Source organism: Peromyscus eremicus, chromosome 15, assembly GCF_949786415.1.
Source record: "Peromyscus eremicus chromosome 15, PerEre_H2_v1, whole genome shotgun sequence".
Classification (NCBI taxonomy): Eukaryota; Metazoa; Chordata; class Mammalia; order Rodentia; family Cricetidae; genus Peromyscus; species Peromyscus eremicus.
Window position 1 is genome coordinate 22817138 of NC_081431.1, and position 23679 is coordinate 22840816.

A 23679-nucleotide genomic window follows, 5' to 3' on the forward strand; every position below is an offset into this window, starting at 1 on the left:
AAGGACCAAGAGGGAGGCTCACAGAAGAATCTGGTTGCTCTTCAAGAGATTTCCCCTTAAACCCAAGTGCTAGCGATTTTTTCCCAGCTGTAAGAGGCCAGAATGGGGGGGGGGGTAGAGAGATGGCCCAGTGGTTAAAGAACACTGGCTGTTCTTGCAGAGGACCAAGATTCAATTCCCAGCACCCACATGGTGGCTCACAACTGCATATAACTCAAGTTCCAGGGGATCTGGTGCCCTCTTCTGACTTCCGCAGGCATCAGGCACACATGTGGCAAGTAGATATACAAAACACACACACACACACACACACACACACACACACACACACACACAGAGCCAGAATGGGCTGTCATGGATGTAGTGACCACTGGCCAGTCATTTCCTTCCCTTCACTGGGCCTTACTGTAAAATTTGGTTGGTTTTAGGGTTCTAATGCTTGCAGCTGCTGAGAGAATTAGGTGGGTCAGTTCACTTTCTCCCAGTGTAGGAGAGAGGAGAGCAGAATCAGAGAGCTCCACCACGTTCTTCTCACTTGGTAGCCCAGTCTGGCCTCAGAGAGATCCGCCTGGCACTGCCTCCCGAGTGCTGGGATTAAAGGCAGTGCACCACCACCGCCCGGCTCCACCACTTTCTTTAGAGATTCAAATTAGGTATCTGTATTTTCACCCAGATCAAAAGCCTTGAGTCTCCACTATTGCCTGACAGGGCCACCTGTTTGGACTCATCTCTGATAATGTGGGGAAGAACGAAAGAACCTTTGAACCTTTGCTCTGCCTTATGACTAGGTGCTCTGCTCCTGGCCAGATAGCTAAGTAATCTCCTTCCCCAGAGTAGGCACTCAGCACTTGTGAGTGCAACTTAGGGGTCACTCGCCTACCTACAGGTTGTGGTGCAGAAGGCGGGCCAGGCCAGATACAGTAAGACCCTGACTGTTGTGTAGGAATCACAGGGCTGTAACGGGCAAGGTCCCACAGATGGATGCCTCTTCCAAAGGAATACCTGTCCCCAGGCAGGACCACCCTTCCTGGACTCTGGCTGAGAAGAGGAAATGGGGCCTACCAGAGACAGACTCCTGTCAAAGCAGTACTTTTAGCTTCTTGTCCACTTTCCCATCCTCATGAAACCCAGATACCTCTGCCCCACAGGCCTGCTGCTTCCAGCCCTGATACCAGTATAGATGAAGAAGAGTCAGGCCCTTTAGAGGTGTGCACTTGGATCGGTCCCTTCCCTACCTTTCTCTGCTGGCTGAGTCACCCTGACTCCTGCTTCTTCCCAGATGTTTCCTCAGTGTGTGGTGCCTCATGTCCCCATCCTGGGTCTAAAGACCTGAATTACTCTGCAGGGCTAGAGAAATGGCAGAAGGAGGTGGTGACCACAGGCTGGGACAATGGCAAAAGGAGGTGATGACCATGGACTCCTACGCTTGGTCACTGTTCTGAGCACCTGCCACATGTTGTGTGTGTGTGTGTGTGTGTGTGTGTGTGTGTGTGTGTGCACATGCATGCTTGCACCCATGAAGAACACTTGACTGTCCACTCAGCTGTTCCTGTGAGGGGTGGATGAGGAAGGGTCAGTTGGTGCTGGTCTGTATTTTCCCAGCACCCATATCCACCCACATACCATGTCCCCTAGGGCCTTGCTCTCCCTGCCTCTTGCCTGGCTTTCAGTTTATTTTCTTCTGGTGGCCTCCGATTGTTTCTTGAAGAAACCCGATCCCAAGCTCAGACAAAAGCTGGGGCTGCCAGAGGAGAAACCCCATTCTCTCCCCCTCTGTCCCGTTCCCCCACCTCTATAACCTTTCTCGCTTTGGATGCTGGGTATGGGTTCCAGGACCTGGCTGCCATCACCTAGGCAACAGGGGGCTTTGGTTGCTATGGTGATCAATGTGGGAGAAGCTGGGCAGCCGGGACAAAAGCCCCCACATTCCCCTCAGCCCTCCCCCCAATTCCCTTGGGGTGATACTGAGACACATTCCATTAATTTTATTTCTGAAAGGCCTTTGGAGGGGAGAAGGGTCTCCTTTTTGTGTGGGGCTCTCTCTGCTCCCCCTCTCTCTTCTTTGGCCTCCTTTTAACCCCAGATAATCCATGGCTGGTTTGAGTAGGGGACTAGGTGCCTGTGTTTGTGTCTTGAGGAGTGGTGGGGAGTTGAAAAACAGTGGGGCATATTCGGTTTTTACAGCCTCCCACCCTCTGCCCCTCAGCTGGGTGCAGCTCTCTGCCCTGTGCCAAGTCTAGACTCCACTCCTGTCTTCTCATCGCTCTGACATTTCTACTTGTTGATCTCATCCACCGTTCCCCTCCCCCACCTTGTTTCCTGGGAATGCTGCCCACCCGGGAGACCCTCCAAACCTCATTCTTGAGACTGATTAAGTAAGGGGGGGGACTTCTGCCCATCTTTTTGCCTACCTTTTATCCCTTCCCCAAAGGGAGAGCAGGCAAGGGCTTCAGAAGTTGTGGTCCTTTGTGCCCCCTGTGTTTGGTAGTTGAGGGAGGAGCATGATTTGTTGCATTTTGGGTTAGCCCCCTGTATGCCAGGGCTGTGGGGTTTGTCTTGCTAGGGAGGAAGGGAGGGGGCTCCAGGCTAAGTAACTCAGAACAAAGAGTTGGGAGATGGCTGGCACCCTGTCTGGCTTGAAATTTATCTGCAAGGGAAACAGAGCGGCTTCACCTCACATCTGGGTGTGTTTGAAGTAGTGGGTCTGCTTGGGGTGTGTGTGTGTGTGTGCGTGTGTGCGCGAGTTCTTTATTTAGTCCTACAATTTATTTATACCACCGCCTTCCCTAGTTTCAGAGGAAGTGGTTGGGGACTGGAGTCTGAGAGCTTATTAATTGCTTAACTATTAGTAGCTGTACAGTCCAGGGAAGCACTTCTCTCATCCCTGTGCTCCTTGCTGCTACCTCACGAAGGAGGTATCATCATCACCTCCTGTCTTACCAAAGGGCCCACGGGGGCATAAGCACAGAAGGGTCAGTAGCTTGCCCACAGCCACACAGCTCAGCAGTGGGAATGGTGGATTTTAAACCCAGATCTTTGTGTAAATCCCAGGCTCTTTCTGCTGTTGGCTCTGGTAAATAGAGTGCAGGTATTTGGGGATGAGGATGGCAGACGAGAGGGCTCTAGTGTCTGTCTGGATCTAATCCATGGCTCTTCTTTGTCCTTTACTTCACCCCCCCTTCTCCCCCACCCAATCTGTCGGTCTCAGAGCCTCCTGGCGAAGTTCAGTTTTTAAGAGGAGAACTAGAAAGAATAGGTGGGAACCACATCAAAAAGTAGTGCAGCCGTGACTGTCTAAACCGTATGGAGGGGTAAACCAGTAGAGTGGGTTCCCAGAGGGGTGAGCATGGGATGGGCCCTGTTTGTGGCCTTGTTTTAGAGAGGTTCAGGTTTGGGTCGAGGGATATCTGTCCCCAAAGTATGTCTATCACATGTTGCTTTGATGTGGGGGTATTGATATTGCTGGCTCATTGATTGACTCTGTTAGGAGGAGAAGTGAATAGATTTCACATTGATTCTTATCTCCCCACAATGGCAGTTTCCCTGACACACAGACAAGCAAAAATATTTGTTTACTACGTGGGTATCAGTTACTTGCTCTGTACCCGCAGGAGGGGAGATGTCTGCAAATATGTATGACTTATCCAGCTCATTCTCCAGTGGTTGGTGATTTAAAGTGGTTGGAAAAAAGATAATTCCACAAAGCAAGTCTGTTTCAGCGCGTAAAACAACGGACTTCTCAGCAGCCTTGGACCTGGTTGTGTTTATTCCTCCCTGGAATTCCACTTGTCTTACTGGTGGTCTTGAGATTACACTCAACTGGCCTCTGGTCTCTCCTTCTCAGCCTCTTTGCTCGATTCCCCCACCCATGTGCAGTTTGGAGTTCTTGAGTGCAATGACATAGTCTGCTCTTGAGCTTGGTGCCGTGACTCTGCCTGTTGCCTGTACCTCCAGCTCAGACGCCAGCTCACTGGATGCCCAGCTGTCCATTCCTCACAGCCATGAGCTTCAGTGCGCGGAGACAGTACTCACAGCCCTCCTCTCCGAGCTTGCTCTTCCCCACACATGCTCCTTCACAGACAGGATCGTCCCAAATTCTCTGCCTCACCAGAGACTCAGTACCTTCTCCCTTGCTCAGGCTAGGTATTTTTTTTAAATTATTTTAATTGCATTTTGCTTACTTACTTTGTGTGCTTGACTCTGTGTTTTTGTTGCTCACCCCCTCAGCCAGCCTTTCAACACGTCTGATTGGTTCTGTGATTCAGTCTATTTCTTACCTTTTCCTTGGTTCTGGTGGGCCAAGTCTTCGTGCCCACCTCCTCACTGCTCTCTCCGTTTCTACTTTTTCTTCTTTCCAACCCAAATCTGCACAGCTAAAGAGGCTTCCTGATAACCCTCGAGTAAAACCCGACCTTTCCATTGCCTCCCGCTGCTTCTGTCAGCCTCTCTGGTCCTCAGTTGGTTGCTGTTCCTTAAATACACGAGCCCTTTCTTGACTTGGCCTTCCCTCGCGTGGTGTTATTCCTTCCTCTCCTGGGGCCTTTTCTCCCTTTCTTGGGCATCTGTTTGAGTGTCATTCCCCCCCCCCCCCCCCCCCAGTTTCCAGACACTCAGTTTAAAGTTCCTCCGTGGGGTTGGAGATGTAGTTAGCTCAGTGGTAGAATGCTTGCTTAGAACACAGGGCTCCATCCCCAATACATTTGCCTGTTGTCTAACGTCTTGTCCTTTTCCTTCCCCCACACTGACATGGCCGCTTGTGTTTATTGGCTTAGCTGTTCCGTGTACATCTTCCCCTAGACCATAAACCCAGAGTCAGTTACACCACAGCACCCAGGGCACAGCGAAGTGTGTAGTTCAAAGGAGGTGAGTTCGAGAGGTTTGCTCCATCAGTGAGTGAAGGCAGGAGGTGCTCAGGGCACGGTGATGACTTAAGTTAGTGTTGCCAGCATCCGTGGAGAAGATGACCTCGGTTGCTAGAGTAGCTGGGGCTTTTGTGAGAGTTGGGGCTGGGCTCTGAAGGAGGGTGGGTGGCACTTGGAAAAATCGGGGAGGAGACGCCATCCTCTGCTGCAGAGTTAGTGGTGCAGGGTAGATGGAGGAGGCTGCCCGTCAGCCCAAAGTGGAAATAGACTTTCATCTTGCTTGTCCAGAGATTTTAGGCATTTTGGAGGATGCTTCTGTTTGTTTTTTACTTCACTGTGTTGTCAGTCTCCATCCCCCGTCTACCCATCAATGAGAGAGGAGAGAGAGAGAGAGAGAGAGAGAGAGAGAGAGAGAGAGAGAGAGAGAGATTATGTTTGTGAGCTTGTACATACATGCATGTGTTACTAAGTCTCCATTTTCCTGGCTGAGAATAGGAAAGTACTGCCTTGATTCTTCCCAGTGGGGCATCCAAGCTGGGTTATTCTGGGTGACCTTCTTGCTCTGGGAGCCTGTGCTGACATTTGCCCCAGCCCTGAATACTAGACACACTGTGGGTGGAGGGTCTTCCTAGCTGGCAGAGCAGGAGGAGCTGAGCCCATTGGACAGAACAGGAACCCAAAACGAGGTATTCTCAGGTACTGTCTGGGCTGTGTCTGTCACCGAGCTTCTGGTGACATTTGGGGATGGTTTTCTTTTGTGTCCTCACCCATGGGGAGCCCGAGCTACCCCCTAAGCAACTGCTTTATCTCCTCAGGGATCGTCGCTTGAATTTCTCTGAGATAAGCCCAACTCGTCCAGCAAAATAGAGTCCCTCAGGGTGACAGTTGACTTCCTAAAGGTGCCTCTTGGCCTGAAGAAGCCTGTGCTGAAGGAGGTGGCTGTGGGGCCCCCCAAGAGGCCCCAGCCTGCGGCCCTGGAGCGCTACAAGGCACGGCGTTCGGACGCCATGGACACCGAGTCCCAGTACTCGGGCTATTCTTACAAGTCGGGCCATTCCCGTAGCTCCCGAAAGCATAGGTGGGCCCGGCTTCGTGGTGGAGAGGGGCGTGGTGGAGAGGGGCGTGGTGGAGAGGGGCGTGGTGGAGAGGGGCGTGGTGGAGGGGGGCGTGGTGGAGGGGGGCGTGGTGGAGGGGGGCGTGGTGGAGAGGGGCGGTGTGTGCGAGGTGGGGAATAGGGGCTGAAAGGACCTTGACTCCCCTCTTGACCTTTCGTTCCTGTTTCTCTGCCTTCGTGCTGCAGGGACCGGCGGGACCGACACCGCTCTAAGAGCCGGGATGGGAGTCGTGGAGATAAATCGGTGACGATCCAGGCGCCAGGAGAGCCCCTGCTGGACAATGAGTCCACGAGGGGAGATGAGCGGGTGAGTACCGGGGATCAAGTGGTTTAAATCTGACATTTTCTGATCCCTGCGAGGGGGGGGCAGGGGGAGGCCCCGCTAGTCAAGGGGAAGGGCTGAGATGGCTATCTGGTCTCCTAGGACAGACACAGGATCCAGAAGGGTATCCTTTTGTTTGTTTTTCAAGACAGGGTCTTTTTTTTTTTATAACCCAGGCTAGCCTTGAACTCGTTATGTAGCCCAGACTGGTCTTGGGGTTTTGTTTTGTTTGTTTGTGGTGGTGGTGGTTGTTGTAAGACAGGGTCTTACAGTGTAGCCCTGGCTAGAGAACTCACAGAAATCAGCCTGCCCCGTCCCCTGAGTGCTGGGATTAAAAGTGTGTGCCACTATGCTCGGCCCCCAGACTGGTTTTAAAATGGAATCCTCCTGTCTCTGACTCCCAAATGTAGGGATTATGGGTGTGCATTACTATTCTTTTCCTTTGTTTAGTGTTCCAAGGTGGGGCCTTGTTGCAGTGGAATTCAGGGAGTTTTAGTGGAAACCCTTTTGGAGGTACTAGCTCCTACCCTTTCTCAAGGGGCGGAAGGGGTTTAGCTGAGTAAGGAGAAAGGTCCCTGCCCCTCCAAAGCTCCTGTCCGCCTGTCAGGCTGGTACAGGCTGGAGTAGGAGGGAGGGGGTCTTGGTGAGACGACCACAGTTTTTCCTCCAGTCTCAGGTTTACGCCCTCTGCTGTTAGCTTGTGGAACAGCATCCCCTAGGTCCTAGGGAAAAAGAGGTTTTGGGAAGAGTCGATGGAGCCAGGGCAAGAGGAGAGGCTGAGCAGTTAAGGGAGGCACCTTGGAAGAGAATTCTCCAGGACAGGGGGCGCCATTGTGTCTGCCCTGACTTCTGGTTCATTGTATTCCCTGGGTCGAGAGGGCAGTAGGCAGAACACAGTCCTGGAATTTAGGAAGGACAGGATTTGCAGTGACACTGAGCTTATCTTATATTCCTGTACTTCCTTCCTGGGAGTATCTTAGGCAATGGAGACTCTTAGCTTCTTTTCCCTTGGTGGGGCGGGGCGGGGGGACGGGTGGGGGTGGGGGGACAGACAACACCTGTCTAACATTGGGAACTCTTCATAGATTTTTGAAGTGATCTTGAGACATGTTTAGGTCACTGCCTGTTGGGGTGGGGTTCCCTAGGCCTTGATCCGTGAGAGGGTAGACAGTGTATCTGGGGTCACCGGGTGAGGGTGTGGTTCCGGTCCCACAGCCGACAGTGGCCGGCTCTTCTATTTCCCATATTCAGATCGGATTCTTCCCCCATCTGTGGGAGAGGAGATTCCTCAGTTCTCTCATCACTGGCCCTTCCAGGCTACCCCAGGCTACCCCTTTACACTGCACTGTGTGGCTCTGTCCTGTAGCCTGCACCCCCTGGGTTTCAGGGTATGATTCCATATGTCCAGGCTGGAATGTCCTGGAAGTGAATTGTGGGTAACTGAAAGTCCTGGTGATCTTGGGACTTCCTTTTTTTTTTTATGGTGAAAAAGTATATTTAGAATTAGCCAGCTGGACTCAGTTTAGATGATCCCAATTTTGTTGGCAACATCCAGAACATCATAGTCAGGAGCCAACTGAACATTCGCCTTCTTCTCTCCATCAGCCCTTATGAGGGTGTTGACTTTGGCCACATCAATGTCATAGAGTGTCTTCACAGCCTGTTTGATCTGGTGCTTGTTGGCCTTGACATCCACAGTGAACACAAGTGTGTTGTTGTCTTCTGTCTTCTTCATGGCTGACCCAGTGGTCAGGGGGAATTTGATGATGGCATAGTGGTCGAGCTTGTTTCTCCTGGGCAAGCTCTTTCGAGGATATTTAGGCTGCCTCCGGAGCCGCAGGGTCTTGGGCCGCCGGGACGTGGGTGATGTGCGGATCTTCTTCTTTTTGTGGCTGTGGACGCCTTTCAGCACTGCCTTCTCCGCTTTCAAGGCCCTCACTTTGGCTTCGGCTTTGGCTTTGGGAGGGGCAGGAGCTTCCTTCTTCGCTTTCGGCGCCGTCTTGGCGGAAAGCGGGACTTCTTTATAAGATGGTCTCTAGCCACTGCAGAGAGACAGATTTGGGCGGATCACACTCTGAAGGGCGGCTGAAGAGCCCAGCCTGTCCACTGCTTATCCTCCACAGACCCTCTACCCTGGTAAGTCAGATGGCCACCCAGCAGAGCTAGCCTCATAGAGGCCCACGGTGATCCTGAGTCTGCAAAGTGTTTCCCATATCCTATGTAGGTCATTCGCTGGTCTTCCTGTCTCCTCCAGTGAGAAAGCTGTAGCAGCTCCTCATGGTTGGAACATAGATGGCTGTTTAAAAAGACAAGGTCTCATTTAGTTCAGGCTGGCCTTGAACTTACTAATATTACTGAGGTTGGTTTTGAACCTCTGGTCTTTCTTCCTCCACCTCCACAAGTGCTAGGATTACAGGCATGTAAAAGCCCCTGGCTTTTTTTTCCCCCTTCCCTCCTTGAGATTGTCTTCTTCTGTGGCCCAGGCTAATCTTGAACTCACACGAATCCTCCTGCTTCGACCTCCTGTGTACTGGGATCATAGTCACACATTACCTCACTTGACTGGGATAGATGTCTGTTGCTTAGCCTGGCCCTACCACATGGCCTGCACAAGGGGCGTCTGACTTCCCCTTCCTAGGCACTCTGCTCTCTGCCCCTGCACGTGGATCCCCGGCTCTTTGAATCTCTGCCCTGCCCATCTGTCTTTGGCTTGTGTTGAAATCATGGATTTCTGCGCAAGCTGGAAGAAACTTAGGAGAGCCCCTAAGTTGAAACAGTTCATGGGCATCTTGTTTAAGTGCAGACTGTGCAGGCTTAGTAATGTGGGGTGGGCCTGTGGTTCTGCGCTTCTCACAGGCTCCCGGGTGATTTCCACGCTGCCGGTCCACAGAGTGCATTCTGATGAGCAGCCCCCAGGGATCATTTAGTTCAGAGTTCCCAATCTTGGCTGAACATTATAATCATCTTGGGAGCCTTTAAAAAAAAAAAAAAAAGGTTGACAAGGAGATCTCACTTTGCATAATTGGTGTGTTTTCCAAGCTCCCTAGGTGATTCTAATGTGTGTGGCTGGGGTTGGGAACCACTAATTCAGATGGGCTTTTGCATGTCACCTGCTGCTGGGGGTCAGCTCGGGGCCTGTCACTCTCTGGAAAAGAGCGTCTGTTTTGCCTTGGCAAGTCCACCCTTGGGTCATTGTCACCGCCCAAGCTAAGTGGTCCTGCGCTCCGTTTTCCTGGGGGTCGTCACTGCACACGCGGCGTTTTCCTCTCTGATCTCCGTGCAGCTCCCCAGGGACTTGAGTTTCAGATTGCAGTTTCTGCAGAGACGAGATGGGCACATGGTGGGGTTCAGTGAGCTCTCTGATGACTGCGTGTGTGTGTGTGTGTGTGTGTGTGTGTGTGTGTGGTGGTGACCTCCCGTCTTCTTCCCGCTGTGCCCTCTCCCACGCGCCACGCGCAGCCATGCGCGCCTCTGCCTCCTCTGCTCACCCTTCTCTCTTCACCCGCCTCCCGACTGTAGGACGACAACTGGGGAGAAACAACAACCGTAGTCACAGGCACCTCTGAGCACAGCATCTCCCACGATGACCTCACCCGCATCGCCAAGGACATGGAGGACAGCGTCCCGCTGGATTGTTCGCGCCACTTGGGCGTGGCGGCAGGGGCCACTCTGGCGCTGCTCTCTTTCCTCACCCCACTGGCTTTCCTGCTTCTGCCTCCACTGCTGTGGCGGGAGGAGCTGGAGCCGTGTGGGACGGCTTGTGAGGGCCTCTTCATCTCCGTGGCCTTCAAGCTGCTCATCCTGCTGCTGGGCAGCTGGGCTCTGTTCTTCCGCCGGCCCAAGGCCTCGCTGCCCCGAGTCTTCGTGTTGCGCGCCTTGCTCATGGTGCTCGTCTTCCTGCTGGTTATCTCCTACTGGCTCTTCTATGGGGTGCGCATCTTGGATGCCCGGGAGCGCAGCTACCAGGGCGTGGTGCAGTTTGCCGTTTCGCTAGTGGATGCCCTGCTCTTCGTGCACTACCTGGCTGTCGTTCTGCTGGAGCTGCGCCAGCTCCAGCCCCAGTTCACGCTCAAGGTCGTGCGATCGACAGATGGGGCCAGCCGCTTCTACAATGTTGGCCATCTCAGGTATGAGTGCATGGCAGTAGGTGGGACTTGCCAAGGACAAAGAGGAGGCCTTGACAGGGTTTGGGCGGGAGGGAGGGTGTGGTGGTGGTGGGGACAGTAAGTGATGGGTTAGAAGGGCTGGGTGGAAGGGAGTTTGCACACAGGAAGAGAGTTCAGTGGTATTTTCAGCCTAACGGCAAAGCCATATGTAGGATTGTGGGCAAGATGCCCGTGGGAGTTGTGAGCTAGGAGTGAAAGGCAATCCAAAATCAGGTATCTTAGAGGAGGATGGACCAAAGGGGAGAGAGGTCTAAGCAGAAGGTTTCTAACCTTTTCTTGGAGGCCCAGCTTCCTGTGAGTAGTCAGTGACTGCTACTGAGATGAGCTGGCCAGAGGATGGACCGGCAGAGGGAGAGATAGAAAGTCACCTCCCACCAGGCTTGTGGGCAGGATGTCTCCCTCCCTCCCCTTGGCTGTGCAGGGCATCAGTGGCACCTCCCAGGTCCTGTCAGTAACCCTGGGAGAATGTTGGAGGGGGTTGAGGAGACCTTTGGCTGGGGCCCTTTTACCTCTGGGCTTCAGCATGGTAGGAAATGACTAGCAGGCCCAGCCTGGGGCAAGGTTAGGGACCTGGTAAGTAGACCTCAGGCTTGAGCCAGGCTTCCTGGAAGCAGCTTGTCCCTGTCATGTGTCCTCTCCAGCCCTGCCGACCTGCCCTGATGTGTCCCTTCCCCTGCTCCCCTTGTCTGTCCCTCCTCCCCTCCCCCTCCTGCCGTCTCCCCAACAGCATCCAGCGAGTGGCAGTGTGGATCCTGGAGAAGTATTACCATGACTTCCCTGTCTACAACCCCGCCCTCCTCAACCTGCCCAAGTCCGTCCTGGCCAAGAAAGTGTCTGGCTTCAAGGTGTATTCTCTCGGAGAGGGTGAGCGGCCCTGCTCCTCCGCCCCTCCTGGCCTCTCCCTAAGCAGGACTCCACGATGCTTCCCTTGCCTTTTCCTTTCTCTGGCCTGTGTCCCAGCCCTCTGTTCTGTCATTTCCCTTGACTTCAGGTGGCTAGCTGGTCTTAGCTGCTGATCCTTTCTTATGCCACGGTGTGGCCCCCGGTTTAGTGCTTACTGTCTTCTGACAGCCCTGGTCTCTACCCTTTGGCCCTGAGCTGCAAAGCTTCCTGCAGCAGGAGGCTTCTGTGCAGGACTCCTGTCCTTCCGATGCCTTCCTGGTTGCTTTCCTGCCGTTTCTCCCAGAGGTGGCCAGGAGGGCTGGGACTGGGAGGCCTTGCTGGGTGGTGGGGACACATCCTCTGGATGTGTCAGGCCATTTTCCCAGAGCTCCAACAACGTGCAGAGGGCTACACTCTTTTTCTTTTTTCTTTTTTTCTTTTTTTTTGACCATCTCCTCTGTCCTGATCCTGTGCAGAGAACAGCACCAATAACTCCACTGGCCAGTCAAGGGCTGTGATCGCGGCAGCGGCACGGAGACGGGACAACAGCCACAATGAGTATTACTATGAGGAGGCCGAGCATGAGCGCAGAGTGCGGAAGCGCAGGGCCAGGTGGGTACCGGCGGCGGTGTGAGTTCAGGGCTTGGTGAGTACCTGAGGGAGGGGAAGAGCCAATAGAATGGGAACGGCGGCGGCGGCGGCAGTGCCTATGGGGTGAACTGGGGAGAGGAAGCCCAAGAGGCCCTTATACCTGCCCGAAATAGAAGAGGGATGATACAGGTTTTGCGTATTCATTTTCTAGCACTTCCATGACTGATTACCACAGACTCAGCAGCGGTAAAACAGCACATTTGTTATTGCTCTGTTCCACCGGTCAGGTTCAGGTTGGCTGGGCCATCTGCTTGGACCTTGAAGGCTAAAATCTGTACAACTCTCATCCGAGCCCGGGCTTCTCTTCCAAACTCCCTGGCTTTTGATGGAATCATTTCAAGTCATGCTTCCCCCAAAGGAGATATATATATTATTCGTGTGTGTGTGTGTGTGTGTGTGTGTGTGTGTGTGTGTGTGTGTGTATGTATGTGGAGGCCAGAGGACAACCTGGGCTATCATTCCTCAGGTGTCATCCACTTTGTGTTTTCAGATGGTCCCTTCATTGCTCTGGAGCTCACCTAGTAGGTTAGACTAAGCTGGCTGGCCCCCAAGTCCCAGGGATTCGCCAGTCTCTGCTTCCCTGGTGCTGGGATTAAAAGTACAGGCCATCGTACTTGGATCTTTTGTTGTTGTTTGTTTTGTTGAGACAGGGTCTTACTATGTAAGCCTGGCTGTCCTGGAACTTACTAGGTAGCTCAGGTTGGCCTCAAACTCACAGACATCTTGGTCCTCTCAAGAGCTGGGATTAAAGGTGTGTGTCCTACCACGCCTGGCCTCTTGGTAAATTCTTAAACCCTGTCTTTGTCGTAAGAACTTAAATCGTACCTGAAGACTCTTTCTCAATGCCTGCTGCTACCAGGTTCCACCTGGAGCTTCCAGGATTTCACTGGAGAAAAGAGGAGCAGAAATACGGGGCTCAAACATCCATCCACCCTGCCCTCTCCCCACTTCCTTGTCTAGGTGTCGGGGCAGAGAGACAGTCCCGTCTTGTCCCCGGGAGGACGAAGACCACCAGTTCTAATTCTGTGACATTTCCTGTTGTTGGAAAGAAACCAGTGATGGCCCCTTGGCCATCCCCCCCCCCCCCCCCAACTAGGGTCTTGGATATCATGGCCTGCCTCTGTCACTCTTGGTGCATGGGTTTATTTCTTCTTCTGTTACCTTGCTTGTAGCTGGTAGGAAACTTAGGTTCACTTGAAACATAAAGATCTTTTCAGAAGAAACTCTACTAATGGAGGCAAAAGGATGCACAGAAACAAGACATGCAGACAGATGGCATGTACTAGCCCAGAGTTCCATCCTCAGCTCGTAGAAGGTCCTGAGGTGCCTGGATTCTTGGCTATAGGCCTCACATCCATTCTTATCCTGTCTTTTGAGGCCAATCCTACTCTTAGGTCGGTGGGTTTTATTTTGGGTTTTGGACTTAGAGTGCAGAATACTTCTCACTGTCCTCAGCTCTTACCACCTTGTGGTCATAGTTTCTTCACAGTCTTTCTTCATCTACTTGAATCTAGTTTGAGTTCCTTAAAAACCTGTGTTTTTGAACAAGTGATGTGTGGGTTTGTGTGGCTCTGTGCTGTTAGTGTAAATGGACTTTTTTTTTTTTTTTTTGAGATAAAGTCATCTATGTAGCCTTGGCTGGCCTGGAACTCGTTATGTAGACGGGCTGACCTCGAACTCATACAAGTCCTCCCGCTAAACTGACTTTTTTCTTCTTCCTCTTTAATGTGTTGTGCGGTTCACCCATGTGCTCTGTATGTGTCCCTCTTGTCACGTGTTACTGCTGCACGGTAGTTCACAGAATGCCCCTGACTTCCTATCCAGGGTTAGGATTATAGTTATCTTCCATTTTGATGAAGAAACATCTTACTAAGGTTTTATTATTAATTTTTAAAAATAAAAAAAAATTATTTTATGTGTATTATTGTTTTGCCTGCATGTATCTGTACTATGTGTGTGCCTGATGCCCAGGGAGGTAGAAAAGGGCATGGGATCCCTTGGACCTGGAGTTACATACAGCTGTGAACTGTCATGTGGGTGGGTGCTAGGAACGGAACCCGGGTCCTCTGCAGGAGCAGCCGGTGCTCTTAACCACTGAGCCCTCTCTCCAGCCCCTGACTAATGTTTAGTTTGTATCTCTGCTTGCCTAGTATCCTTCGGATTTCATATGAATCCTTTACTGCTTTGGTCTGATTGTATTCGAATTTACTTAGTTTTTTGAGACAGAGTCTCGCTAAGTAGACCAGCCTGGTCTGGAACCTGTGATTCTCGGGCCTCTGCTTATCCATTGCTGGATTTATAGGAATGTGTTATCATTCCTGGCTCCTTTGCCCACTAAAAAAACAAAAACAAAAACAACACCAACAACAAAATTACATTTACTTATTTATGTGTCCATGTAGCCATGCACACTTCAGAGTTCACATGGCGGTTAGAGGACAGCTTCTGGTGTGGTTTTCCTTCTTGCACCATGTAGGTCCAGGGTGTAGAACTCAGGTTGTCAGGCTTGGTGGCAAGTCCCTTTCCCTGCTGAACTGTCTGCTCCACCTCCCCTTTTATTCCTTATTTTTAAAAGGTCCTTACCCCTTCCTTCCTGATGCGTAGTGAATTCTTTGTGTGATGCCAGTTCTTGGTTGACGTTAGCTGCTGCAGGTACCTCCCCCGCGCCACCCCCGCAGTCCCCAGTCAGGTGTCAGCATTGCCTCTGCTACTGTGGCTGAATAGAAATGTCATTTCCAGGGCCAGGAGTAAAGCCGGATGACCTGAGTTCAGTTCCCAGAATCCGTATGTTGGAGAGAGAGAAGGGATTTCTCAAACCTCCACAGAAGGCATGTGTATGCCCACACACACAATAAATAACTTTAATAATAATAATAAATGGTGATAATGATATGACGGTAATTTGCCATTTCCCTTCACTCATATCTATTAATTTTTTACGTAGTGTAGTGTGGTGTGGAGTCTTTTCCTTGGGTCTGACGGGATACTTGGCCTTTTTGGTAGCGTAGTTCCTAGGTGTCTTTCCGGATTTGATGCAGGGCCTGTTCACTTTAAGTCCCTAGTCTGAGTCCACTGAGTTCTACAACTGTTTCTTGTTGCCCGTGAGGAAAACACCGCTCCCATCTCTTAATCCCCAGGCACTTGGCTCCAAATGGGCTTCTGTTACTTCAGGGAGAGCAGAGAGGCCTGACCTCGCTCTGAGGGCTGCAGCCAGCAGCAGTCTGGTGGGTAGAGGGTAGAGTGAGCGGTGGGCATCTGGTCCAGATACTGCCTGTCCCCCAGGCTCGTGGTGGCGGTGGAGGAGGCCTTCACTCACATTAAGCGGCTGCAGGAAGAGGAGCAGAAGAACCCCAGGGAGGTGATGGATCCCCGGGAAGCAGCCCAGGCCATCTTTGCATCCATGGCCCGGGCCATGCAGAAGTACCTTCGGACTACCAAGCAGCAGCCTTACCATACCATGGAGAGCATCCTGCAGCACCTGGAGTTCTGCATCACTCACGACATGACACCCAAGGTAGGCCTGCTGCTCCTCCACCTTCCTCTGCGTCCACCTTCTAGTTCTTTGGGTTGGTGGCCGTGGCCCCTGCGTCTCTCCTCACTCACCTTCCCTCTCGTGGCCCCACCCTCACCTCACCTGTAACCTCTTTTCTTGTCCCCACCCCCTCCATCCTGTCTGTGCGGAGCCGAGGAGGTGAGGGCAGGCTTCTGAACCGTTTGGGGGATGTCAGAGGCCTGTTTCTCATCTTCAGAAGGCTCTGGAATGTTGTCTGCATTCCGAGTCTCACCTTTCCCTTCCTGTCCCCTTCACCCCCGAAGTAAGCTTTTGCCTGTGCTAACTGTTAGCTGTGGACGACCTCCACCCAGTTGCCAGCTTCCTAGAATGGCTTTCTCGGATCGAGCCTTCTTTGCTGAGTGGATGATAAAGAGGCTGGGAATGGAGCTCAGTGCTAGATCAGGCCTGAGCTCCTGATTTAATGTACACACACACACACACACACACACACACACACACACACACACACACGGTTGCACTTGAATCTTGCCTTGGCCCACATCCCTCTGAGTGCAGACCTATGTGGCTCTCTAATCATATAACCTGTATGGAAGGGAAGGAAGACAGAAGGAAGCAAGAGGGTCGAGCTGACCCGGGCATGGCCTGGTGCAAGGAACAGAGTAAAGGATGGGAGAGAATTCTGGTCCTGACTGGAGCTATATCTGTAGCTTGAGTTTTCCTGCCTGGCCCACAGTCAGGACAAATCTCTATCACCTGCCAGTCCCACAGCCTCAGACCCGACCAAGTAAACACAGAGACTTATATTGCTTACAAACTGTATGGCCGTGGCAGGCTTCTTGCTAACTGTTCTTACAGCTTAAATTAATCCATTTCCATAAATCTATACCTTGCCACATGGCTCGTGGCTTACCGGCATCTTCACATGCGGCTTGTCATGGTGGCGGCTGGCAGTGTCTCCCTCTCAGCCTTCCACTTCCCAGAATTCTTCTCCTTGTCCCGCCTATACTTCCTGCCTAGCCAATGGCCAATCAGTGATTTATTTACTGACCAATCAGCAACACATTTGACATACAGACCATCCCACAGCACTTCCCCTTTTCTTTTCTTAAAAAGGAAGGTTTTAACCTTTACATATCTCCAAAGTCAGCTTGGTATATTTGGGAATTTGGGCGTAGTTTCTCTTACTACTTCCTGCTGGAGGGGGGCGCTGTATCTTATGGGGACACAAAGAATATTTTAGGATTATGGAGTAGTCCATGAGGGTGTATCGTCTGAGCCAGTTGCCTTGAAACGGTTCTGGATGTTGGATCATCTGGGCCATGGTGTCATCGGAGACCTTTCAGGTGGTCTTGGCTGGTCAAACCTGATGTATCTTAATCTGGAACAAATCCATAGCCTCTGGCTTTCTGTGGAAACAAAAGCAGAGCCTCCTTTTCAAAGCAACATATCTTTACATCCAAATTTTGAAGTCAAGGTACCTTTAAAATATACATTTTGGCATAACTCAACAGCTTTTGTAATCAAATGTTTTTCTTCAGTTACGAATATCAAAGAGAACATAATCCAGATTCTCTGTGTGGTAGCCATCTTTACGTGCCTTATTTTTTTTTATATTAGCTGGAGCCTATTGCTTTAAACTGCAGCCTTCTAAGCCTGAAACAGCGCTGGTGCTGTGGCTGCTGGCTCCGCCCACTTCAGCTTCCCAACATGGCGGTAGTACGTTTTCCGCCAGCTCCGGGAGCCATCAACTCTCCGAAATAGTGGGTCTATGCTTCTATCAAAGCAGCGTGTAGCCCAGAAACCTTTTTTTTTGTTTTTTTTTGTTTTGTACTAGCAAAGGCTAAATCCACCACATAGCTTAATGTGCCACTTGCAGAGGCCTCATTCCCGCCATATTGCAGGTCGAGCATGCACGCCAGGAACCCGCCACAGTAGCTCAAACACGCAGGCTGCCGCTAGCTTGAAAGAGACAACTAGGAGCTGTTTTTAGCTCCGTTTTAGAATCTTTTTACTCAGGTTTTAGGTGGAAACTCTTGTCAACACATTCTGTGCATGCCCTCCTCCTCGTCTACACATCAAGCTCCCCTCAGGCCCTCTTCTGCTCTCGCATTTGAAGATACTTGTTCATGTGTATAGAATGAGCTCCAAAGCCTCTTGGCTATCCTTGAAAGCTGTGTGTTGTCAGAGGATGAAGGGTGGGTGGGTGGGTGGGTGAGATGCCCAGGCAGTGTCTTCTCCCCTCCTCAGGCCTTTCTGGAGCGATATTTGGCAGCTGGACCTACCATCCAGTACCACAAGGAACGTTGGCTGGCCAAACAGTGGACCTTGGTGAGCGAGGAGCCGGTGACCAATGGGCTTAAGGATGGCATCGTTTTCCTCTTAAAACGCCAGGACTTCAGCCTGGTGGTGAGCACCAAGAAGGTGCCGTTCTTCAAACTCTCTGAGGAATTTGTGGATCCTAAGTCACATAAGTTTGTCATGCGGCTGCAGTCGGAGACCTCCGTGTGACTTTGCAACAGCAGGGGAGGGGGACGTGGGGGTTCCTGCGGAGTGGGGAGTGGCTTGGATCTCTGGCCCTGTCAAGCTTCTGCCACCACCCTCCTTCCTCTTGCTCTTGCTTTTTTTTTTTTTTTTTTTTTTTTTTTTTTTACTTGAATTAACTTATCCTATATCGGGTCTCCACCCCTCTTCCTCAGTTTCCCCATGTAAATCTGGAGAGACCACCTTGCTTTAACAATATCTGGGAACCACCCTGCCCCCCCAAGTTTGTATCACTCCAGGCTCTGCAGGAAACAGTGCCTCCTACCCCGTTCTTCCCCTGGGTGGAAGTCCCTCCTCAAAGGGCGCGCGCAGGGCCTTCTTGATTGCACCCTAACCCTGAGCTCCCACTTAACAGACCTAAGTTCTCAGAGCCCTGCTCTCCAGTGACCCCTAATAGGGGTTCTCTGGGGGGGGGCGCACAGCTTTGACCCCAGAGAGCCATGGTGCCAAACTCCTGCGGGACAGCAGCTAGCCCTATTCCCTGTCCCCACCCATAGCCCTGAGTCCCTGGGCAAGGATGCACCCGTGACAGTAGTCCCAGAGTTAGGAATCTCCCTGCAGTGTCACTTGCTTCCCACTGTTACAGCTGTACTTTCCTGGTCCACACACACACACACCACACACACAGAACAAGCGGGGAGCCCCATCTGCCACCCAGGAGTCTTCACTGCTATTTCTGACCTGTGTGATCACATGATCATAGGCAAACTGAGGTGGAACCTCTTTGACCACTTGACCAGGGCTGTGGGGGAGGTCCAGTATTTCTGTTTCGGACAACTCCTGAGGGGAAGGGCGGGATAGACCCCTGAGGTTGGAGAGACCCTTGTCGTTGACCCCCATCCCTCTGAACCCACTGACCCTTACCCCTCTCAGCTGTTCATTCCCACCCTTACCTGTGAAGGATGCATGTCAACTTCTGTAGGGACTTTATGACGTGCAGACCCTGACCAACCCTATGGTTGGTTTTAAGACATTTTTCTTTTCTGCACCAGCTACCCCAGTCCTGTTGACTTGCAGCTCTAGAGACCTGTGGCCTCGTCTCTTCTTAGGGGAGGGGCCAGCAGCTCCTCATCCCCTGCCTTAAGTCCAGTTCTTTGCCTCAGGGGTCTCTTTTCCATGGCCTTCCAGGGTCCCATCCTCTTCTCTCCCTGCCTCGCTTCCTAGGCTCTATATTGGGGTGAGGGACCAGGATTCCTGCCTTTTGTGGGTCTTAGCTCCTCACCCCATTTTAACTAACAGCCTTTGCACCGAGTCTGACTCTCAGTAATTTAAAGCTCATTTTGAGCAGAATTCACTAACCCTCAAATGGATATTTTCAGAGCAAATTTGAGCCTTTAAATTAGACGCCTTTAAATCATTTTTTTTATCACAAGGAATAGAAATAGAAAATACCCACATCTATCCTTCCAGCATCCATGTGGAGGATGGTTCTGATGGCTGGGATGGAGCAGTGCTCCTGGGCCACTTCTGTAAACAACTCCCAAAGCCCCTGCATAGTTCCTTCACTTCCCTAGAAATTTTGCTGGCATTTTCTGTGCAAAGCACAAACTGAGATGAGGTACCCATTGATCCCGCTGTGAGGCTGTGGGATCCACAGCCCACCCACCCCTTACAAAGGGGCTCATCCATTAGTGCTTACCTTGTTCCCACAGGGATGGGCTTTTAGAGCTGACTTAGGCAGGGCCTCGGAGTTAACCTCCAGGCTGTGGTAGAGGTTCCTGGATAGACTCCAGTGAAATTAGTTTGTACTTGGGTCATGGGAAGGTATCTTTTCCTTAAAAAAAAAAATCAGGTTTCAGAGGAGTCCTTTTTGGGTCACATAAATACCTCACTATCCTGGAAAGCAGGGCCTGGATGGTGATTGGGGTCGCTGCCTTTGTGGGCAAGAATGGGGTGTGGTGTTGGTTTGAGCAGTGGGTGGGGGAGGGTAGAAGGAAAATGTTTGGGATCTTAGTTGATGCCCTAGGTTAGGGGCACAGGAGTGTTTATTTTAAGAACCTGCCATGTTTTTTAATCACTGTGATACTTTCATTCCTTTTCCCTAAATCGAAAAGAAAAAGTTTCCCTGACTCTGTCTAAGCACTAAGGGCTGTGACTAAGAATGGTAGCGTTTTGGTCCTTTGTGTCAGAACTGTGGTATCTTTGTCTACTTTGGTTGTTATTATTTTTTAAAATGTCAGGATGAATTGTCAAGTGTATAGCTCTGTGTGTGTGCGCGCGCGTGTGTGTGTGTGTGTGTGTGTGTGTGTGAGAGAGAGAGAGAGAGAGAGAGAGAGAGAGAGAGGAGAGGAGAGGTGTGTCAGTGTCTGTGTGTCTATCTCTGTGTGTATGTGTGTCTGTGTGTCTTTTGCTTCTCTAGAATAAGAAGTTGTCTTCATGCTGTGACCTGCTATGGGTGGGCAGCTGACTCAGTCCCTCTGAGCAGTTTCCCCTCCAATCCTGTCCCCACTCACTTGGTTTCTATTCTTCCGCTGTAGGAATGTGCCTACCCAGCCCAACACTGTCACCATAGGGGATGCTGTGCTGGGCTACTTCAGTGCGCCTGTTTCTCTGTCTGTGTGGCATCCTAGCTCATCCCCACTGCACAACTTGGCCTTTGTTTTCATGACCTTGGAGTGCTTACCTCTCTTCCCTCCACACCAGGACACCGTGCCTCAGTCCTTCACCTACCTCACCACTCTGTCACTGTCCCCATTGGTCCCTTTCTGGTTTCTCCTAAGTATGTGTTCTTGTTCTGTTTTTATTTATGTCCCTCCAGTCTCTCTCTCACATCTTCCTGCTTCCTTCCATCTCTTCCCTTATGCTTTTCCTCCTAGCCGCCACAGCATCCCCACTGCAAACCCCGATTAAAGGCAAGGAGGCAGGATTCCTGGGAGGTCCACACTCCAGATGTCTGTTTCCGGGGTTTATGCTTTTCCTCTTGGTTGGGCCTCGCTTTGCCTTGTCCCTTCCTGGTGTCTGTCAGTCTCTTTTCCCTCCCTGTTCTCCCCATGGAGCAACATCTACTGATGGATTCCGTTCTGATGTGTGGTTGTTGTAATTTGTTCTTCTGTGTGAAGGAAGGGACTTCTTGAATCTCTTCCAAGTGAGATTGTATAAATGTAGAATTTTCCATTGTTGAATCTAGATTTTTTTATTCCCTCTCCCCCATTTCCTTTTCTTTCTTTCTTTTTTTAATCTTATCTTCTTTCTTTCTCTTTCTTTTCTTTTCTTTCTTTCTTTTTTTTTGGTTACAGAGCTGAGACCTTGTGCATGCATGTAGAAAATTGTAAAATGTAAATTTTTTTTAATATATAAAAAGCTTGTTTTTACAGTTTGCAGTGGATTAAACATTATGGCAATTTTAGGGATTTTTTTCTTAAACATAGGAACTAAAACTGTACAAATTTTTTTTATATATAAAATAAAGACATTTGACTTTTGTGGGGGTATTCTGTTGCTTTTCTTTTTTCAAAGTGGGAGCTAAAGGTGGTCAAGGAAGAGAGAACATGTATCTGGGCAGTAGGGGGCAGTGTGAGCCTTGTCTTGCCACAGGCTCCAGGCAGCGTGGAGGAGAAAGAGGGGAGAAAGGAAACTGCTTGCTGTTAACCCTGATTCTGAGGGGAGAGAGAACTGCCAGGGTTAATCTTCTGGGGTGGTCGTCGAGATGAGGAGGGAGGGATTACTTTCAGCCCATGTCTTCCCTAGTAAGCCTGTGTGTGCATGGCCTCCAAGTGAAGGACTGGAGTGGGCCCTTTAAACCAGTGCTGATGTGATGGCGCCTCACATTTCATTTAGAAAAGCCCCCAAACTTCACCCCTGGTTTTATTTATTTTTAAAAGTTGGAATCCTGGGGCTGGAGAGATGGCTCGGTGTTAAGAGCACCTGTTGCTCTAGTTTGGTTCCCAGCACCTACATTGGCAATAGCTCATAACCACCTGTAACTCCAGCTCCAGGGGATCTGGTGCCCTCTTCTGGCCTCTGGGAACTGTACTCATTCATATGTATGTATATATGTATGTATGTATATGTATATGTATATGTATATGTATATGTATATATATATATATATATATATATATTTTTTTTTTCGAGACAAGGTTTCTCTGTGTAGCTTTGCACCGTTCCTGGAATTCACTTGGTAGCCCAGGCTGGCCTCGAACTCACAGAGATCCACCTGCCTCTGCCTCTCGAGTGCTGGGATTAAAGGCGTGCACCACCACCATCCAGCATAATTTTTTATATAGATATAAAATCTTTTTTCTCTTTATTTATTCTTCTCTCATGCAATACATCCCCGACTACAGTTTCCCCTCCCTCTGTTCCTCTCAGTCATGCCCCTTACCCCCCCATCATCACCAGTTCCACTGCTTCTCTTTCCCTTCAGAAAAGAGCAGGCCACCCAGGGATATCAACAGAACACAGTATAATAGGATGCAATAAGACTAGGCACAAACCCTCTTATCAAGGCTGTATGAGGCAAACCAGTAGGAGGGAAAAGGTCCCAATTAGGAGATATATAAAAACTCCAAGCTAAACAACCATAACATATATGCAGAGGATCCATGCAGGCTCTGTGATTGCAGCTGTAGTCTCTGTGAGCCCCTATGAGCCCTGCTTAGTTGATTCTGTGGACCATGTTCTCCTGGTGACCTTGACCCCTCTGGCTCCTACAATCCTCCCCCGACTCTTGGGTTCCCCAGGCTCCACCTAATGTTTGGCTGTGTATCTCTGCTTCTGCTCCCATCAGCTGTCGGAGGAAGCCTCTCTGATGATGATTGGACAAGGCACTGATCATGTTTGCCTTTCTGGGTTACTTCACTCAGGATGATTTTTTTTCTAGTTCTATTCATTTGCCTACAAATTTCATGTTATTATTGTTTTTTTATGATTTATTTATTTAGTATATATACAGTGTTCTTCCTGCATATATGGCTGCAGGCCAGAAGAGGGCATCAGATCTCATTACAGATGGTTCTGAGCCACCATGTGGTTGCTGGGAATTGAACTCAGGACCTTTGGAAGAGCAAGCAGTGCTCTTAACCTCTGAGCCATCTCTCCAGCGTTATTTTTTTTTTCTAACAGCTGAGTAATACTCCTTGTGTAAATGTACCACATTTTCTTTATCCATTCTTTGTTTGAGGGACACGTAGTTTGTTTCTAGTTTCTGGCTATTAGGAATAAAGCCACTATGAACATAATTGATCAAATGTCCTTGTGGTAGGATGGGGCATCTTTTGAGTATATGCTCAAGAGTAGTATAGTTGGGTCTTGAGGTAGAGTGATTCTCAATTTTCTGAGGAACTGCCATATTGATTTCCATAGTGGCTGTACAAGTTTGTACTCCAACCAGCAACGGAGGAGTGTTCCCCTTGCTCCATATCCTTGACAGCATGAGCTGTCACTTGTGTTGTTGATCTTAGCCATTCTGACAGGTGTAAGATGGACTCTCAAAGTAATTTTGATTTGTATTTTCCTGTTGGTTAAGAAACAGACATGTTTCCCAGTGGAATCAAGTCAAAGACTCAAATATAAATCCATACACCTATGGACCCATGATTTTTGATAAAAAAGCCAGAAATACACAATGGAAAAAAGAAAGCATCTTCAAGAAATGGTGCTGGTCTAACTGGATGTCTGCATGTAGA

The 23679-nt window shown here is 50.3% G+C and overlaps 2 protein-coding genes across 2 annotated transcripts; one reads left to right on the plus strand and one right to left on the minus strand.

Annotated features, from left to right (window-relative positions):
* The first annotated feature begins 5678 nt into the window (after positions 1-5678).
* On the plus strand, positions 5679-20296 carry Vangl2 (VANGL planar cell polarity protein 2). Its single transcript, XM_059280506.1, has 7 exons — positions 5679-5940; positions 6163-6283; positions 9818-10425; positions 11192-11328; positions 11823-11958; positions 15280-15511; positions 17759-20296. Exons 1-7 carry the CDS (start codon positions 5870-5872, stop codon positions 18017-18019), a joined length of 1566 nt encoding a protein of 521 aa, XP_059136489.1. The 5' UTR covers positions 5679-5869; the 3' UTR covers positions 18020-20296.
* On the minus strand, positions 7774-9221 carry LOC131925647 (large ribosomal subunit protein uL23-like). The gene is made up of 2 exons (XM_059281021.1): positions 9153-9221; positions 7774-8333 (listed from the first exon to the last, which is right to left on the minus strand). Exons 1-2 carry the CDS (start codon positions 9219-9221, stop codon positions 7821-7823), a joined length of 582 nt encoding a protein of 193 aa, XP_059137004.1. The 3' UTR covers positions 7774-7820.
* Positions 20297-23679: the final 3383 nt, after the last annotated feature.

Bases quoted from the DNA above. Each gene is read 5' to 3' on its own strand.
- Vangl2 (XM_059280506.1), top strand. From the start codon at position 5,870: ATGGACACCGAGTCCCAGTACTCGGGCTATTCTTACAAGTCGGGCCAT. The intron at 10,426-11,191 runs GTATGAGTGCAT...TCTCCCCAACAG, and splicing joins TACAATGTTGGCCATCTCAG to CATCCAGCGAGTGGCAGTGT. The intron at 11,329-11,822 runs GTGAGCGGCCCT...GATCCTGTGCAG, and splicing joins GGTGTATTCTCTCGGAGAGG to AGAACAGCACCAATAACTCC.
- LOC131925647 (XM_059281021.1), bottom strand. From the start codon at position 9,221: ATGATCCCTGGGGGCTGCTCATCAGAATGCACTCTGTGGACCGGCAGC. The intron at 8,334-9,152 runs GTGAGAAGCGCA...TGCAGTGGCTAG, and splicing joins TGGAAATCACCCGGGAGCCT to AGACCATCTTATAAAGAAGT.